The 20,253-nt window shown below is 48.2% G+C and overlaps 1 protein-coding gene across 1 annotated transcript in view; it reads right to left on the bottom strand.

The window, feature by feature from the left end:
- The window catches only part of LOC136587231 (macrophage mannose receptor 1-like), a 327,799-nt gene that overhangs the window by 272,244 nt on the left and 35,302 nt on the right, over positions 1–20,253 (bottom strand). Inside the window, exon 4 of the mRNA XM_066585788.1 lies at positions 15,408–15,556. Within this exon, the coding sequence (XP_066441885.1) occupies positions 15,408–15,556 (149 nt within the window). The remainder of the gene's footprint in view (positions 1–15,407; positions 15,557–20,253) is intronic.

Below are 20,253 nucleotides of genomic sequence, written 5' to 3'. Positions count from 1 at the left end.
AAATGTCTTTGCATTGGTTCGTCTGGTGGCAGTCCAAGAATTTCACCTTTACCGACACAACGAGAGCCCCCACACCATCCCCCCGCCACGGCCCACTTAATCCTGGCCGCATTCCGAAAACCAACAAAATACAACCGTGCTACTAGGTCCTCAGTCACCACCACATTACCACCAACGCGGTTACTGTTAAGGTACATATTACCAGTCTGACTGGGGCATGCAGACACCTTGACAGAATGAATAGTGTGTGGCACATAGGTTCCCCATTGCTATGCCCACGTGTGCAGCTCCTGATGGCGGTGGCACAGGATTCTATTTCTCATTGCTTCTGTACAGCATTGTGGGCTATCGCCCCGCCCCTTTTAAAGAGGGCCGCTGCCTAGCCATGCCAACCCTCTGCAGTGTGTGCCTGCGGTTCCTCCTCATGGCAGACGCACTTCTAAATAGACATGAGTGTGGCGTGGCATGAGGGCAGCTGAAGGCTGCGCAGGGACACTTTGGTGTGCGCTGTGGGGGGGAGGGGGGGCGGTTGGTCAGCATGTAACCCAGGAGAAGTGGCAGCGGAGTGTCATCCAGGCAGTGATTGTGCTTTGTTGTAGCTAGTGTGGTGCTTAGCAAAGGTATGCCATGCTAATGAGGGCTTTTCAGAAGTAAAAGTTGTTGGGAGGGGGGGGGGGGGCCCACTCTTGCCGGTATTGTGGCTTAATAGTGGGACCTGTGAACTTGAGATGCAGCCCAACATGTAGCCCCTCGCCTGCCCTATCCGTTTCTGTGTCATTCCCATCACTTTCTTGAATTGCCCAGATTTTCACACATGAAAACCTTAGCGAGCATCGGCGAAATACAAAAATGCTCTGGTCGCCCATTGACTTCAATGGGGTTCGTTGTTCGAAACGAACCCTCGAGCATCGCGGAAAGTTCGTTCCGAATAACGAACACCCGAACATTTTGGTGTTCGCTCATCTCTAATCCCTATGTTATCACAAAAACACCAGAGCAGAGCTACCCAAAAAATGGTGGCAGCATGGCTTGGTGACCGTTGGTTGGTTTTTAATTACTCATTGACTGGGGATCTTCATAGTAACGTAGTAACATAGTATGTTGGGCTGAATGAAGACAATGTCCATCTAGTTCAGCCTATTTCCACCCTCTAGTTGATCCAAAGGAAGGCAAAAACCCCAAGAGGCAGAAGCCAATTAGCCCATTTGGCGAAAAATTCCTTCCCGACTCCATAATGGCAATCAGAATAATCACTGGATCAACCTTGATAATTCCTACCTGACTGTAAGGCCCGGAACTACAAACCCACTAATCACCTAATGCCTATATCTTCTAATATCGTATCACTCTAGAGAGGCATTCAGTCCCCTCTTAAACTCCTCTATGGATTTTGCCATCACCACGTCCTCAGGCAGAGAGTTCCACAGTCTCACTGCTCTTACAGTAAAAAAAAAACCCTCCTGTGTTGGTGATGAAACCTGCTTTCTTCTAGATGTAGCAGATGCCCTCTTGTTACCGACGCAGTCCAGAGTATAAACAGATCATGGGAGAGATCCTTGCATTGTCCCCTCATGTATTTACACATAGTTATTTGATTGCCCCTTAGCTGTCTTTTTTCCAGGGTGAATAATCCTAATTTTAATAGCCTCTCTGGATATTCTAGTCCTCCCATTAGTTTAGTTGCCCTTCTTTGAACTCCCTCAAGCACTGCAACAGCCTTCCTGAGCACCGATGTCCACAACTCTACACAGTATTCCATCCAGCCTTATATAGTGGAAGAATAATGTTCTCATCCTTCGCCCCTATACCAGTTTTAATATACCCCAAGACTTTATTAGCTTTTGCAGCAGCTTTTTCCATCTCACGTTTCCCTAGCAGCATCCCATTTAGTGTATATTGGTGATATCCATTTCTTCTGCCCATCTGCATAGCCTTACATTTATCCACATTGAACTTCATTTGCCATTTTTCTGCCCAGGCCCCCAGCTTATCTAGGTCTATTTGTAGCCGAACATTGTATTGTCTTATATAGTTTTGTATCATCTGCAAATATTGATATTTTACTGTGCAGTCCCTCTATCAGGTCGTCGTTGATAAATATATTGAACAGAATTGGGCCTAAAACTGAGCCCTGTGGCACCCCACTAGCGGCGGTGGCCCAATCAGAGTACGAACCATTTATTACCACCCTCTGCTTTCTATCTTTAAGACAGTTCTTTACCCAGATACACACGGTTTCACCCAATCCGATCCAAACTGTCTCATTTTATATATCAGCCTATTAAGCGGCACAGTGTCAAATGCTTTCGAGAAATTCAGATATACAAGATCAATAGACTCTCCCAGGTCCAGCCTAGAGCTTACTTCATTGTAGAAGCTGATCAAATTAGTCTGACATGATCGACCCCTTATGAACCCATGCTGGTGAGGAGTTATTCCGTTTTTCTACTTGAGGTATTCTAGGATGGCATCTCTCAGAAACCCCTCGAATATTTTTCCAGTTATTGAAGTGAGACTTATTGGCCTGTAGTTACCAGGCTCTCTTTTGGACCCCTTTTTTTAGATTGGAACTACGTTGGCAATGGGCCAATCCAATGGTACAACCTTGTATAATACACTATGTTAGAAAAATATATGTCACCGCGCTGCAAGGTACTTAGTATTATATGAAGAACGCTTTTCCTTTAGCAGTAGGCTTAAAGGGAAGCGGTAGCGTAAGAAAGACACTTACTGGGGAGGAGGGGGGTGTGTGGGAACAGAAACCCCCTCCTTGAAGTGTAGACTCCAATCACAGAAGATGGTACACGCCGGTGTACTAGATAAATCCAAGGTTCTTTATTGGTGATAAGGCAACGCGTTTCGGTGTCACAATGACACCTTTCTCAAGCCATAGTATTTTATGGCTTGAGAAAGGTGTCATTGTGACACCGAAACGCGTTGCCTTATCACCAATAAAGAACCTTGGATTTATCTAGTACACCGGCGTGTACCATCTTCTGTGATTGGAGTCTACACTTCAAGGAGGGGGTTTCTGTTCCCACACACCCCCCTCCTCCCCAGTAAGTGTCTTTCTTACGCTACCGCTTCCCTTTAAGCCTACTGCTAAAGGAAAAGCGTTCTTCATATAATACTAAGTACCTTGCAGCGCGGTGACATATATTTTTCTAACATAGTGTATTATACATTTCTTTGTGAGGGCTTCCCTGTACCAGGGAACCCTTATTAATGTCCTGCAGCTCTCCGGCTAAACACGCGGATCGGGTACTCGCGGAACCCCAGTGGAGTGCAATCTTCTGAAAAACCTTGTGGCGCATTTCTACCTTTTACACAATGGTACAACCTTGGTCTTGATAGTGTCCATAAATATAAGAAATAGTGGTCTAGCTATCACACCACTTATTTCCCTTAGAACCCTTGGGTGTACTCCATCTAGACCCGGTGATTTATCGATTTTAATCCTCTTTAACCAGCTATGCACTTCCTCCTGTGTTAGGTATGCTATATGTAGCAGGGGGGGTTGTTTTATTCCCCTGCATCTCATGTGACATTTCATTTTCATTTGTGAACACACTTGAAAAGAAACCATTTAATAGATTTGCCTGCCTCCCATTGTCTTCTATGATTTCTCCTGCATTATTCGTTAAAGGGCCAGTGCTCTCAGTGCAAATCCTTTTGCTGTTAATATAATTGAAGAATAGTTTACAGTTATTTTTGCTCTCTTTGGCGATCAGTCTTTCTGCCTCCTCCTTAGCACTCTTGATCTTTCCTTTACATATTTAGTTTTTTTTCCTGTATGATTTTAGCGCTTCTTCACCGCCTTCTTGTTTTAGTAGTTTAAACATTTTGTTTTTTTCATTTGTTGCCCCCCAATAGTCTTGTCGAGCCACATTGGTTTCCTTCTACTTGTGTTTTTTTTTTTTTTTAATGGTATGAACTGCTCACATGAGGTGATTAGGATGTTTTTAAACTTTTCCCATTTGTCATCTGTACTGTTATTTTTGAAGATATTGTCCCAATTTGTGTTACAGATAATAGTTCTAAGCTGATCGAATTTCGCTTTCTAAAGTTTAGTTTTTTTGTCGCTCCCTGATAAGGTTTCTTATTGAATGACAGCTGGAAATTTATTATATTGTGGTCACTATTTCCCAAGTGCCTCTCAACCTGTACCCCCATTATTTGGCCTTCCCTCTAGTTGGCTCCTACATAAATTGGGTAAGGTAGTTATCCTAAATTGTTCTCAAGAACTTAACACCCTTGTGAGATTTACAGGTTTAGTTTTCCCATGTTATATTCGGATAATTAAAGTCCCCCACAAATCATTAATTTGTTGCGGTTTGACACCTCTGCTATTTCCCTTAAAGGGGTTGTCCCGCGGCAGCAAGTGGGGGTATACACTTCTGTATGGCCATATTAATGCACTTTGTAATATACATCGTGCATTAAATATGAGCCATACAGAAGTTATTCACTTACCTGCTCCGTTGCTGGCGTCCCCGTCGCCATGGTGCCGTCTAGTTTCAGCGTCTAATCACCAGATTAGACGCGCTTGCGCAGATGGGTCTTTTACCTTCGGCTCCCTCCGGCAGCAGCTGCGTTCTGGCCCCGCCCCCTTGTATGCGTCATCGCATAGCTCCGCCCCCGTCACACGTGCCGATTCCAGCTTCCTGATTGGCTGAAATCGGCACATGTGACGGGGCGGAGCTACGCGATGATGCATACAAGGGGGCGGAGCCAGAACGCAGCTGCTGCCGGAGCGAGCTGAAGGTAAAAGACCCATCTGCGCAAGCGCGTTTAATCCGGCGATTAGACGCTGAAACTAGATGGCACCATGGCTATGGGGACGCTAGCAACGGAGCAGGTAAGTGAATAACTTCTGTATGGCTCATATTTAATGCACGATGTACAATACAAAGTGCATTAATATGGCCATATAGAAGTGCATAACCCCACTTGCTATCGCGGGACAACCCCTTTAATAATAAGATTTCAGTTTCTTCTGTTGCTTTTGGTGTTCTATAGAAAACCCCTATCAGTATTTTATTATTTTTTTTCTCCCTGTATTTCTACCCACAGAGATTCCACGTGTTCATCTCCTGCCCCTATATCCTCCCGTAGCCTTGGCATTAAGTATGTTTTAACGTACAGGCATACCCCTCCCCCTTTCTGTTCACCACGGTCTCTTCTGAAGAGATTGTAACCCTGTAAATTCACTGCCCAATCGCACTTATCATCAAGCCATGTTTCTGTTATTTCAACTATATCGTAGTTTTCATCAGTCATTCTCGCTTCAAGCTCACCCACTTTACCGATCAGACTTCTTGCATTCATTTCGGCCAGACAGTGGCCTTTGTCAACAGCCGTTCAGCATTTACCTGGTAGATGTATGTGTTTTAATCAATAAAGTTATTATTTTTAATGGTTGAAGCCCTCCTCCATACTTATGGTTCCTCCTTCTTACACTAACTCCAGAGCCACTAAAGTCAGAAAAGTGCAGTTACCAGCAGCATTACTCCATTCCAAACCTTGTGGCAGGACTTAGATCATGCACCAGCCATCCAGGAAGCTGAACACCTTCCAAATATAGGATCCAATAATGTGTAATGGCGGCTGCCGTCTTTACACATTATTAAGTCCCTAAGATCCTGCTGCCTTTCTAGTGTGGCTTTACGTGCAGGTAGTATTTCCGAGAAAACTACCCTGGAGGTCTTCGCCCTAAGCTTGGATCCTAGGTCCCTGAAATCATTTTTGTGGGCCCTCCATTGACCTCTAATTTGTTTATTGGTGCCAACGTGCACCATGACCGCTGGATCCTCACCAGCCCCTCCCAGTAATCTGTCAATCCGATCCGCAATGTGTCGAAATCGAGCACCAGGAAGACAACACACCGTTCGACGATCCATGTGATTATGGCAGATCGCCCTGTCCCTCCCCCTTATAATTGAGTCCCCCACAACTAGGACCTGCCTAGTCTGTCCTGCGCTCCCCGTCCCCATCTCACTAGAGCAGTCATCTCCCTGGGGTTCAGAGAGCATGTTGTGGTGCAGTGGTGCTGGCTCTGTAATGGCATCCCCCTCATCTGCCAACTTTGCAAACTTGTTGGGTTGTGCTCGTTCAGGACTAGCCTCCCTGCTTCTCTTCCCTCTACCCCTTCTAACTGTTACCCAGCTAGCTGCCTTCTCCCCCTGTTCTTCCATGCTACCATCTATGCCCGTCTACCCCAGCAAGTGCCTGCTCAGTGAGCACCAAACTCCTTTCCATGATGCCAATGGCTCTCAGTGTTGCCAGTTGCTTATGTAGATTCAGGATTTGGGCTTCCAAATGTGCGACGTGCACGCATCTTGTGCAACAGTATGCACCCTTGATCGGCTGATCAAGAAATGGATACATTGCACAAGTAGCACACTGGATGACATTGCCAGGCATGGAGCTCATCCTAATGGGGGATCTACAATTTACGTGTGGAAGTAGTAAAGATTAACTAGATCACACTCCAAGCACGCCTCCGCTCCGTGGCCGACCGTTCACACGCCTCCGCTCCGTGGCCGACCGTTCACACGCCTCCGCTCCGTGGCCGACCGTTCACACGCCTCCGCTCCGTGGCCGACCGTTCACACGCCTCCCCTCCGTGGCCGACCGTTCACACGCCTCCCCTCCGTGGCCGACCGTTCACACGCCTCCCCTCCGTGGCCGACGGTTCACACGCCTCCCCTCCGTGGCCGACCGTTCACACGCCTCCCCTTCGTGGCCGACCGTTCACACGCCTCCGTTCCGTGACCGACCGCTCACACGCCTCCGCTCCGTGGCTGACCGCTCACACGCCACCGCCCGTGCACAACTGCTCACACATCTTCACTCATACGCGACTGCTCACACACCTTCGCTCGTACGCAACTGCTCACACTTTAAAAAAAAAACAAAAAAAAACAAAACACACACACACTTACTAATTGCTCTCGTTCAATCACCCAATTACACTTCACTTATACCCGCCACAGGGACATTTACAGTGTTTTTCTACACTTACACACTCACACTCCTACACCTCTTCACTTAGTCACATTCAGACACACCAAGACACACACTAAGGGCGGCTTCAGACGACCGTATATCGGCCAAGTATTCACGCCGGCCAATATACGGCGTCTCTCTGCAGGGGGAGGAGGCTGGAAGAGCCGGGAGCAATGCTCTGAGCTCCCGCCTCCTCTCTGCCTCCTCTCCACCCCCTCCCCGCCCCTCTGTGCTATTTGCAATGAGGAGGTGGGGCTAAATTCTGGGAATTCGCTCCGCCCCATCCCGCCTCCCCTCATTGCAAATAATGCAGAGGGGCAGAGAGGGGGTGGAGAGTTGGCAGAGAGGGGGCGGGAGCTCAGAGCACTGCTCCTGGCTCTTCCAGCCTCCTCCCCCTGCAGAGAGGGACTCCGTATATCGGCCGGCGTGAATACGCGGCCGATGTTTGGTCGTCTGAATAAGCCCTTAGACCCACCCACCAAGACACACCCACCATCTAATTTGACCAAGAAAAAAGCAAGTATTGACTATTTTTCCTCTTTGACAAGAGGTGCATGTGTGGAGGCTAAATTGTGGGACAACTGCTTACGAAAAATACCCCCTATCGGAGTTGCACTGGACTATCTAATAAATATTTACAATGTGTGGGACAGCATAAATAGTAACATGTTAGAAAATTGGTCCAGAGCATAGGATGTCCTTCTCTTTAGACAACAATTGTCGGGTGTCCTAGATCACACGGTAGTAGCCATGCCACCTTTGTGTTATTGTGTGATGGTCTGTCATAAATGGTAAGCTCTGGGGGCGGAGCCTGACCGCTGAGCATGATGGTAGCTTAGGCAGAGAGCTCCGTTAGAGCGGCACCTATCCCGGGCCCTTACAGCGGCTATTTGAAGCAAAATGCAACGGAAAAGCAGAGACCGAGGAGGAGAACAGCTGGGGACGCCGAAACAGCTGAAAAAAAAATCAGACGGAGATGCCGAAATTCTTCAAGGAGCGCGGCTCCCGCTCTCCCTATGCTGCAGCCAAGATGGCGCCGGCACATGAGACCATCCCTGCACACAGTAAGAGGGGGGAGGAGGAGGGATCCTGAGACGGAGAGGAGAGAGAGAGAGAGACTGAGACTATCTCTAAAGGATTTATGAGGGAACTAATAAAGTCAGCACTTAACCCCATCATAGCTGATCTGGCTGAAATAAAAGAAGACATAAAGCATATGGGGCGCAGGGTAGAAGACTTGGAAACTTCCTCTGCTTCCATTTTGCAGCACTCCCTTGCCATGGCACAGGTTCTGAGAGCCCAATATGACCACCTAAATCAGATCCTAACAATGCAGGAAGATTTAGAGAACCACAACAGGCGGTCCAATATCCGCATAAAAGGACTTCCTGAAACATGGGCGATTGAAGCCCTGCCTAAAGTCGCGGGTGAAATCTTTACACTTCTGCTAGGCGCTGACAGATCGGCCTCGATCATTATAGAGCGCATCCATCGCGCCCTCAGGCCTCCCTCCTCCGTAACCACGGAAAGACCAAGAGATGTAATAAGTAAATTACTGTCATTCCAAGATGCCTTTGCTATTTTAAAGGCAGCAAGATCTCACAGTGACCTTGCTTATGGGGAAACCCCTCTCCAGATATTTCAAGACCTAGCCCCATCCACGCTAACGAAACGCTGTCTCCTGCGACCCCTTCTGGAGGCGTTAAAAGCTAAGGAGATAAGGTATGCGTGGCTTTTCCCGTTCGGCCTTGGCATTTACATACAAGGGGCGTAGGCTGGTTATCCGTTTACCAGAAGATCTGAAAGACTGCTGGGAGCAACTAGTGATGGACCCTGTTGACGTCCCAAGCTGGCTCCCAATTTCGGACTTTCCTAAACCCTCCAAGCTGCCATCCCCGGAGACCTGGCACGTCGCCAACAACCCAAAGTCACCGAAAAATAAGAGAAAGAAAAATAAGGACACTGTATCAAACATGGACACTTGACTCAAAGACTGCCCATCACAACTCAGGCTAGGACACCTACCTGGGGTTTTAGGCTGGAGTCTGCCCTCCAAACCTTGAGAGGGAAGAGAGTAGACCTCGGGCTATCCCTTAACGCCTATTACAGGCCTCAACCACCCCCACCGTTACAAGGTGTCCTGCGCAAGTTCAAATGTTTGGATTACTTCCGCTTGTCTTAAACCATGATCCTCCTACAATGGTTTCGTATATTTTAATCTGTTGATCTATTCAGCTAAGGCTCCGTTTGGTGCCTGTCAGACCAGGCTGTGTACACAGTTAACTGTCTCTGCCTTACAGTTCTGTGAACCCACCTCCGGTCGTTTCTCTGGGCTGACCTCGTTAGGGGCCTGCCCTCGAACGAACAAACGTTGATTGTTGACTCACCTTTTGCAGTCAAGAAGTGTTCTTTGTTTACCCCGGACCTCTTGTGTCTCTCCTCCCCTCTTTCCCATTCCTCTCTATCCCTTCTACCTACCAAGCAACACCAAAAGGTCTCGCTCGTGGGAGATACCGAGACTTCTGCCTTTTTGTGACTCGATTTGTTCACCTCTTGCTTTCCTTTGCAGCACTCCCAATAAGATTCCATCGCTCCTCTCGCCAAGAGGAATATGGCTGACTGTTTAAGGATTACTTCACACAACGTAAGAGGCCTGAACTCGCCTTCTAAGAGGCATCATGTTGCCTTACTACTAAAAAGGTATGGCTCAAAAATCGTCTTCCTGCAGGAGATGCACTTCAGGGGTAACAGATGTCTTTCTCTCCCAGGAGGTCAGTATCCGCAGGGATTTCATAGCGCCCACCCAACGTCATCTTCTAAAGGCGTCTCGATCTTGATACACAAATCTATCATGTTCTCATGTGAAGCTCAATACAATGATGATGAAGGCAGGGTCCTATTTGTTAGGGGCTCCCTAAATAAGATCAAACTAACCTTAGCGAATCTCTACGTCCCAAACACCTGCCAGGTGGCGTGGCTGATTAAGCAGCTCGAAGTCCTTAAGAACTTTGCAACAAGCCCTCTTATCCTGAGCGGGGACCTTAACGTTACGCTCTGCCCTCTAATAGATTCGTCGGTGGGCAAGTCCCAGATATCGCAGCCCAAATTGAGAAGACTAGCTCGTAGCTTGGAGGACTTGGGAGTCGTGGATGCATGGCGGTGTCTCTCCCCCTCAGTAAAAGACTATACATATTTCTCTATGGTCCATTCGTCATATCAACGATTGGACTATATCTTTATATCCTCGGCCCTCCTCACCTCAGTAACCAAGGCCACTATTGATGCAATTACCATCTCGGACCATGCCCCGGTCCACGTAGACCTGACTCCATCTCCACTCCTTAGCCGTGGCCCGGGAAGGGGACTTAATCCCTCTCTTCTAGACTCAGAAAATGACATAACGAAATTAAATGCTCCTCTAGAGGAGTTCTTCTCCCTCAACAAAGGGAAAGGTCAGTCAATGCCGATGGTCTGGGAAACCCACAAGGCATACATAAGGGCACTCTTGATTGCCATGGGTACTAAAGCCAAAAGAAAACAAAAAGAAATTGATGACAAACTCCATCAAATCGCAAGACTTGAACAGGCGACGAAATCCTCCCAAAACAAAGCGACCCTAGATCAGCTAATATCCCTTAGGAAAGATCTCAAATTCTGCCTCAACACGAAATACAATAAAAAAATGTCTGTACCTTAAGCAAATCAATTACGCTTAGGTTAACAAGGGCAGTAAATTAATGTCCGCCCTCATCAAAAAAGCTAAACCCAGGAACTTTATTAAATCTATTAAGACACCATCTGGTTCTATCGTAACCTCGACCCAGGATATTGGGGGAGAATTCCAAACATTCTACTCCCACCTATACAACTTAAGAGACACTACGCTACTAGAGGATAAACTAGATACCAGAAGCAAGATAGATTCCTTTCTAGACGGAGTACAACTTCCCAAGATCGATGACAAAGACGCTATAAGATTGCTGGCCCCCACGGACGATCGGGAAGTCGAACTACTCCTGTCCTCTGCCCCGTCGGGGGAAAGTCCTGGCCCCGATGGCTTCCCCTCAATTTATTACAAAACGTTTAAACAAACTTTAATCCCCCATCTCACAGACCTGTTTAATTCTCTGCTCCAGGGCACCCCAATCCCGAAACAAGCTCAAGAAGCCCACATAACGCTAATACAAAAAGAGAATAAGGATCCAGAGTTGTGTGGGAGCTATCGTCCCATCTCGTTGATAAACCTGGACATGAAACTTTGGGTGAAACTCCTAGCCAAAAGGTTGGAGGAGTTGATCCCCAACCTGATTAACCCGGAACAAAGGGGCTTTGTCAAGGGGAGAGAGGGTAAGGACAGCTGCCATAGATTGCTACATGCAGCGAGGTATGCCCAAGTTCACAAGATACCCCTAGCTTTAGTAAGCACTGACGCTGAAAAAGCTTTCGATAGGGTTGATTGGCACTATATGGAACGGGTGCTCCTGCGCTTTGGTTTCCCTGCACGTTTTGTGGCTGCTGTCTTTGCCCTCTACGATGAGCCTTTTGCTAGACTTAGAATCAACGAGTCCCTGTCCCCTCCCTTTAACATTAAAAACGGGACCCGGCAGGGGTGCCCCCTGTCACCCTCACTGTTTATTATGGTCCTAGAACCCTTCTTACAAAAGGTTAGGCTAGACAAGGAGATTCAAGGCCTAAAAATTAAAAAGGATACACTTTCATCGGTAGCCTTCGCTGATGATACTGTATTTTTGATAACTAACCAAGAGGAAGGCTTGCCCAGGCTTATCAACCTTATAGAGGAGTTCGGAGCCATATCCAATTTTAAAACGAACTATACAAAGTCAACAGTATTGAATATTTCGATCCCCCTGGCTCTCAGCAGTAAAATAAAGACATTGACATCCCTTGCCTGATCGGAGTCTCACATCGATTTCTTGGGCATCAAATTCACAAAGAGGGCAGAAGACCTGTACGCCACCAACTTTCTCCCTCTGATAAATAAAGTTAAAAAACCTCCTGAGGGCATACGACCTCCCGTGCATATCTTGGCTGGGGAGGAAAAACGTATTGAAATCCTATGTGATTCCAATCATATTGTACCAAATTTGCCTCCTACCAATCTATCTCCCAGCTAGCTTCTTTAAAGCCATTCGTGTAGCCTTTTCAGCATACATCTGGAGAGGCAGAAAACCAAGACTGGTACATTGCCTGACGGTGAGGAGGAGCACTGAGGGGGGGTGTGGGCATGCCATGTGTCCGCGACTTTTACCTTTCCTCCCAGATGAGCTATTGGATGGAGCTGACGTACCCGGCTATAGACCGAACAGTATTCTCATTAGCAGAGGGTGCCTATGGCCCTTCTCTCAGGGCTGACCTCTGGTCAAGGGCCCCTTCGAGACATGGCTCGAACTCGGGAAAACATTGGCGACACCTCCTTCGCCCTGCTCCCCACTGAGTACGATTCATAAAATTCTGGAGTTACCGGTAGACCCATGTACCGCCAGTATTTCGTGATAAGACGATGGGGGACCTCCAGGCGGTTGCCCATCAGCCAACCGCTGACATCCTTCAGCTGCTGCAACCCAGCCACCCCCTCTCCCCCCTTCAAATCATGCACGTCACAAAGACGTTCAAAACATTCAGAGTTCATTTCAAATCTATTAGACCCCTAACATCCTTTGAGATGGCCCTGGTGGGGAGCAACCATAGGGTAAGGAGGATTGGTTCGCTACGCAGGCACTTTATCTTCCCCCCGACGCTGTCGAGGCCGGCGTTCCTGACCTCCTGGGAGAGAGAACTACACATCTCACTTTCTGCTGAGGACACCACGTCCATCCTAAATACAGCCTTTGGCCTATCCTCCTGTGTCACTTTGCAGGAATCTCATTATAAATTGCTAGCGAGGTGGTACAGAACTCCCCAATGGCTGGCGGATCACAAGTTAGCAGCGCATGGGAGGTGTTGGAGATGCGACGCTGGCATTGGGTCTTATCTCCACCTCTGGTGGGAGTGCCCTCCAGTCTATGCCTTCTGGCAGGAGGTCGAGGGAGCCCTGAAAAAGCTAGCCCCGAGGCTTAAAGGGGTTGTCCCGTGAAAGCAAGTGGGGTTATATACTTCTGTATGGCCATATTAATGCACTTTGTAATATACATTGTGCATTAAATATGTGCCATACAGAAGTTATATACTCACCTTCCCTGCGCTGGCATCCCCGTCGCCATGGTGCCGTCTAATTTCAGGGTCTAATCTCCCGATTAGACGCGCTTGCGCAGAAGGGTCTTCTCTCTTCTACTCGGTCCGGGCACGAGCAGCGTTCTGGCTCCGCCCCTTCTACGCGTCATCGCGTAGCTCCGCCCCATCACGTGTGCTGATTCCAGCCAATCAGGAGGCTGGAATCAGCAATGGACCGCACAGAGCCCACGGTGCACCATGGGAGAAGACCCACGGTGCATCGTGGGTGAAGATCCCGGTGGCCATCTTGGAGAAGAAAGAAGGAAGAAGTCGCAGAGCGGGGATTCGGGTAAGTAAAATTTTTTTTTTGTTTCAACAAGTCCCTTCGGTTTGTCCATAGCTGTTATGGTATATTAGCAGAGATATTGGCCCCTAGGCCATGTATCAAGCCTATAGTTCTGTATACGATTGAAATATGGACATGTATTGAAAAACCAATAAAAACTTGATTAAAAAAAATAAATAAATGCTAAGCTCTGATCACACTTTTCAAGAGAGCTGTGGATAATTGACAGAGGCAAAATGGTAAGCCTCAGGTAGTGTCTATGGCCGTGATGGCGAACCTATGACACGCGTGTCATTGCTGACACGCGTGGCCATGTTCGCGGCCGCATACTGAAAATATGCGGCTGCATGCGGAGAACCGGGATGTTTCATCCTCGGCTCCTGCACGGCCAGGTGCTGGAGCCGAGGATAAAACATTGCGGTGGGACGGGTAGACGCTGTGCGCCGGAGGTCTGTAAGCCAAAACCACAGACCTCCGGCACAGAGCGTCTAGTAGTGTCGGGACTTCCGGTTAGGCCGCCGACCTCACTTCCGGCCGGCGGCATTTTTAGCCACGGAGTGCGCAAGGGAAGGGATCTGGAGGCCATCTTAGCAGCCGCCAGCAGCAGCAGCCACCACCAGCAGCCATTACTGAGATAAGTGAGGGTAGGGCCTGTGCAGCAGCCATTTTAAAAAGCCCATTAGCGCCATTACAGAGAAGTGAGGGGAGCGCCTTTGCAGCACCAGCGCCATTACTGAGGCAGGTTAGTTAAAGAATTTCCCCTTCCCTCACTTATCTCAGTTCACGGCACCCCACACCAGTTAAAGTTTCATATTGGACCGTTAATTAATTTCAAGACCAACAGAAGAAACCGACTGACAGATGAACAAAGAAGTCACTAAGCAGGTAAGTTAAAATAATTAGTTTTTGGTTTATTCAATACAGTTATATGTTACATTTTTCTTATTTAAACTATTAATATCACAAATTTAGGGGTTTTTTTCGAAGTGACACGCCACCCGAGTTATGTTCGGTTTTTCAGCGAATTTTGACACACCAAGCCAAAAAGGTTGCCCATCACTGGTCTATGGGCATGGCTAACAGGATGGTTCTACTTGTCCACTCATACTATGAATGGGGATTAGTTACTGAAAACTACAGACTGTCTAGATGATCACATTTTTCACAGTAGGAAGGGGGGACTGGCTAATCAAACTAATGCAATTGCATTAGTTTGAGATTCCTCGCTACTGAACCAGAAAAAGACTTGTCACTGTTATGTGCTACACACACACGAACTCAATGTGTTGCAAGGGGATTGGAACAATAGGTTTGCTAAAAATCATGAAGTACTTGTAGCATTTGATGATGCAGAGAAACTTTGTTTGGTAAAGAGATGATAATTAGTTATATTGGATTCCACAATGCAAATCCGCTCGTTTGCAGGCGGCCTTAGAGGAACAAAGCAGTTCAGCCGATTACACAAATGCTGTGGGACATGTAATTCTTTGAGCAGCTCGAACACTTAAAATTAATTTGGAACAACAAGAATATACATATAGCGCTCAGTTTTGCTAACTTAGCACCTTATATGTACATGAACATTCACCACAACGATAATCCAGCCGCGGGGAACGCAATGCACGCTTTCCATAGTGTTGCTATGGAAAGTGCAGCCCACCCCCCCTGTACACGAGCAGAGAATCATAGTGATTCTCCGCTCGCGGGTGGCAAATCCCAGCATGCTGCGAATTGCCGCGGTTCTCCGCAGTTAGCCTGTCAGATAGGCTGACCACGGAGATATGTCAGCAGGCTCCTGGGTAACGGCTCCTGCTGCGGAGGTCCGCCGCGGGAAACCGCAATGCCCGTGGCCAGGCAGCCTAAGAGTGGAGAATGGACTTACCTGGCATGTCCGCGTTCCAGTGTGTGAACAGAACGTTTTGCCTGTTGGACCATTTAAAAGTGTTCTTCTCCTCCGTATCAGAGAGCCCCATCCAGAAATACTTCTCTGGCCTGAGCCCAATCAGACTTGTCATATAGGCCTGTTCAAACCTGCAGAGAGAAACCAACATTGCAATATATGAGGTTTATGTTTAGTTTCAGATAAAAAGAACTAAACAGCTTTATAGTGTGAAATATATTAACCGATGCAAATGACTGAACGGAGAAAGAAGAGCAAGAAATTGTAGGGGCAGATCTCTTAAGATTCGATTGTCCTATACTGCTGTAAAGCAGATAGTTGAAGTAGAGGACGCCAAACATATTAAAACACTCATGCCTCTAAATACATTTTGCACAGTTAGGACGGCCTCAAATTCAAAAAAGGAAGTTCATTCTGGCTTTAGGCTTATGGGGGTTATTCAGGCTTTAAAAGTTGATGGCCTATTATCAGTACAGGCCACTACCTGATCAATGTGGGGCCACCACCCAGGATCCCCAATAGCACTCATGTGATAATTGCAGTCTCTTCAATGTTTGTATCGGAGGATAGTGGTGGTTCTGAGTACTGCAGTCTTGTCCTCCACCATCAATTGTCAAAAAGAAAGCATTACAGATATTTAATCCACGCCACTATGTTATCCTCAGGCCAGTTTCACACGGCCGAGAATCTTGCACGAGATCTGAGCATTGCAATACGTATAAATCCTGCACAAATATGAACGCTATTCTTTTGAATGCAGTCGTATACATGAGCGATCTCCTATCGGTTTGTGTTTCTTGGAACACATCGACCATTGTTTTCAATAGGACGGCGTGCTATGTGACCGTGAGTGCGATGTGAGGTTTCCCATTGATAACAATGGCAAACACATGCCAATCCTGTAACGCAGCTGAGAGCTGCAATGGTGGATCGCTGCTTTAAAATGAAGTGATGGGAGTCTTTTTTTGACAGAAAAAGTCTCAAAAATGGGCATAAAATCACATGCTGGCGAATGCGATATCGGGTCAATATCGTGCTCCCCTGTAGGTAGCCTCAGGGTGTGCTCGTTACTCGAGCGAGCTACGCACGGTGCTCCAGTAAATTTCATCTCCCCTCCCCTGCCATTTTTTAGCCACTAAACATGCAGGGAAGGCTTTACCACTTCCTGTTGTGATGTACCAGCCCTCTGCATGTCTATAGCAGTGACTGGCTGGGCGGATCAGGTGACCGCCGAGTATTAAAGCTATGGTCACCCGTGGCTCGCCTCAGACGCATGCTGCATGAGCTTAGGGAAAGAGCTGCTGCAATAGGGAAAGCATTAGTGTAAGGATTAGGTTGCGGTTAGGTAAGAACCCAACAGTCCTTTTTAGGATTACTACTCCTCTCATTGTGTGCATCAGCATTTTGGCTGGCTGGGACCAGTAGTGCGCACAACTTTTATTTCAAGCATCCCGGCTGTATTTGCCCACTGTAACCGGTTTTATGCAGTGTACTGCCAGGGGTGTACATAGGAAGTAACGGAACTCCTATCATTTCTCTTTTTTAAGTTTTTTTGGGGCTCAAAGCATACGCTGTATACCTGTGTGTTGGTGCTGTGAATCTACACTATCTAACAACAGTATACACACTAGAAAAAGGTTTTGGCCCTGCTGAGAGCGTACGCTTTATATCAGTCTCTGGAGGTTGTGAATTTGTGCTACCTACCAACAGTATACACTGTTTTAAATTTTTCTGGGCCTGCTCAGAGCGTAATCTATATACCAGTGTCTGGGGGCTGTGATTCTCCTCTATCTAACAACAGTATACACTGTTTATTGTGTCTATTTTAGCCTATAAGCGTACACAAAATAACTAGCATTTTGCGTAGCATTTACTCCAAGTGCTTTATTCAACATGATGAAGACTAGGGGTAAGGGTCGAGGTTGAGGACATGGACATGGGCGTCCGAAGGAGGGGGTGCACAGAGGCCGAGGTCCTGGGCGGGGTGAACCAGTGCCTGCTGCTGAGGGATTAGGAGAGCGCCGCGTATCTCGATTCCCCAGCTTCATGTCACATTTTGCAGGTCCGCGTGGTAGGCCATTATTAAAACATCAACAGTGCGATCAGGTGCTGACGTGGATAGCGGATAATGCATCCAGTACTTTATTCAACACGCAGTCTACCACGCAGCCCACTTACGCCATCCAAGGGACTGCACCTCTGAATTCTCAGGCTGCTCCTCCTTTTTCCCAGCCTGGTCACTCCAGGAAAAGGAGCAGTTCCGAACAGGCATACTCCCAAGAACTCTTCTCAGGTCCCTGCCCTGAGTCATAAAAAATGTTTCATCAGCCACGTGAGGAGTTTGTGGTGACCGATGCCCAAAATTTGGACTCAGGGTGATGAGGGTGGGGACTTCCAAGTAATGTCTGAAGAGCTATTTGTGAATGATGAGGATGAGACACAGTTGTCTGTCAGTGAGGTTGTTGTTAGGGCAGTAAGTCTGAGGAAGGAGCAGACTGAGGTGTCAGAGGAAGAGCTGGTGGATGATGAGGTGACTGACCCCACCTGGGTTGCTAAGCCTACTGAAGACAGGGCTTCAGATGGGGAGGTAACTGCTGCAGCATACCAGGTTAGAAGAGGCAGTGGGGTGGCCAGGGGAAGAAGCAGGGCCACAGCAAATACTCCCCCAACTGTTCCCCACAGCACCTCCTCACGGCAAGCTCCCATGCAGAGGGCTAAGTGTTTAAAGGTCTGGAGGTTTTTCAATGAGAGCGCGGATGACCGACAGTGGTGTGCAACCTCTACTTCACCAAGATCAGCAGGGAAGCCACCACTACCAGCCTGACCACCACCAGCATGCGTGCACTTATGATGGCTAAGCACCCGACAACGTGGAATGAAGGCCATTCACCGTCTGTGGGTCACACCACTGCCTCTTCCCCCTGTGTCGCATCCGGTCACTGACATCCAATCTCCTTCCAGGATGCTGGCATGAGCGTATCCCGTCCTGCACCCACACCTTCACCTCCACATTTCTCCACCAATGTGTTCCAATGCAGCATTCAGTTGTCGATGACCCAAGCATTGGAACGCAAGCGGAAATACGCAGCCACCCACCCGCATGCACAATCTTTAAACTTGCATATTTCAAAACTACTCAGCCTGGAGATCCTGCCACATTGGCTAGTAGAAACGGAGGCTTTCCGCAACCTTATGGCGGCGGTGGTCCCTCGGTACTAGGTCCCCAGTCGCCACTATTTTTCCCGCTGCGCCGTCCCCGCCCTACAGCAGCACGGCTCACGGAACATAAACCGTGCCTTCACCAACGCGGTTACTGGGAAGGTCCACTTAACCACCGACACATGGACAAGTGCTGTCAGGTAGGGACACTACATCTCCCTGACAGCACATTGGATTAACCTTGTGGAGGCTGGGACTGAGTCTGACCCTGGCTCTGCTCTCATGCTACCCACACCGAGGATTGCGCATCCTACCTCAGTGAAGGTTTCTCTGGCTTATTATGCCACCTCCTCAAAACACCCCTCTCTCCTCCTTCACCCCCTCCACCTCTCAATTATCACATGTGAGCACGCCGCCTGCAGTCGGTAGCTCGAGGAGCTGCAGCACTGCCGTGGGGAAGCGTCAGCAGGCCGTGCTAAAACTACTCAGTTTGGGAGACAAGAGGCACACCGCCCAAGAGCTGTTACAGGGTTTGACAGAGCAGACCGATCTGTGGCTTTCGCCGCTGAGCCTCCGACCAGGCATGGTCGTGTGTGACAATGGACATAACCTGGTAGCGGCTCTGCAGCTTGTCAGACTAACACATGTGGCATGCCTATCCCACATGTTCAATCTGGTGGTTCAGCACTTTCTTAAAAACTACCCCAATTTGTCTGACCTGCTCAGCAAGGTGCGTCGCGTCTGCGCACATTTCATAAAGTCCACCACAGATGCTGCCACCCTCAGGACACTGCAACATCGCTTCCAGCTGCCAGTGCACCGACTGTTGTGCGATGTGCCTACACACTGGAATTCAACGTTGCACCTATTGGCCAGGCTTTACGAGCAGCGTAGAGCCATTGTTGAAAACCAGCTGCAACATAGCCGTCGGAGTGGTAGTCAGCCTTCTGCAGTTCTTCACAGAGGAGTGGGCATGGATGTCTGATATCTGTCAAGTCTTAGGAAACTTTGAGGAGTCTACACAAATGGTGAGCATCGATGCGGTCATTATCAGTGTAACCATCCCGCTGCTTTGCCTGCTGAGAAATGCTAAGCATTAATGACGATGCTTTGCGGATGGAACAGGAGATGGGAGATGACAATACATCGCTTGATAGCCAGACAACCCTCACGTCTGTTTCTCAGCACGTGTTGGAGGAGGAGGAGGGGGAATAGACTGCTGCCCACACTGCAGAGGGTACCCATGCTACTTCCTTCATATCTGTTCAGCGTGTATGGGCTGAAGAGGAGGAGGAAGACATTGAGAGTCATGCTGCTAGTGAGGACAGCGATGTGTTGCGTACTGGGACTCTGGCACACATGGCTAACTTCATGTTAAGCTGCCTTTCCCGCGACCCTCGCATTAGACGCATTCTGGCCAACAAGGATTACTGGGTGTTCACCCTTCTTGACCCACGGTATAAGGACAACCTTTCCACTCTCATTCCGGAAGAGGAAATGGTTACGAGAGCAATGCAATACTACAAGGCCCTGGTGGAAAAGCTGATGCTAAAGTTCCCATCTGACAATGCTAGCGGTAGAGGACGTACTTCAGTGGGCCAACTAGCAGGGGAGATGCGAGAAACAGGCAGCATGTCCAGTGCAGGCAGGGGAACACTCTCCAAGGTCT

Source organism: Eleutherodactylus coqui, chromosome 12 (assembly GCF_035609145.1).
Source record: "Eleutherodactylus coqui strain aEleCoq1 chromosome 12, aEleCoq1.hap1, whole genome shotgun sequence".
NCBI classification, from domain to species: domain Eukaryota; kingdom Metazoa; phylum Chordata; class Amphibia; order Anura; family Eleutherodactylidae; genus Eleutherodactylus; species Eleutherodactylus coqui.
Note: the sequence above shows the minus strand (reverse complement) of the source record. Positions and strands in the feature narration are given on the sequence as shown.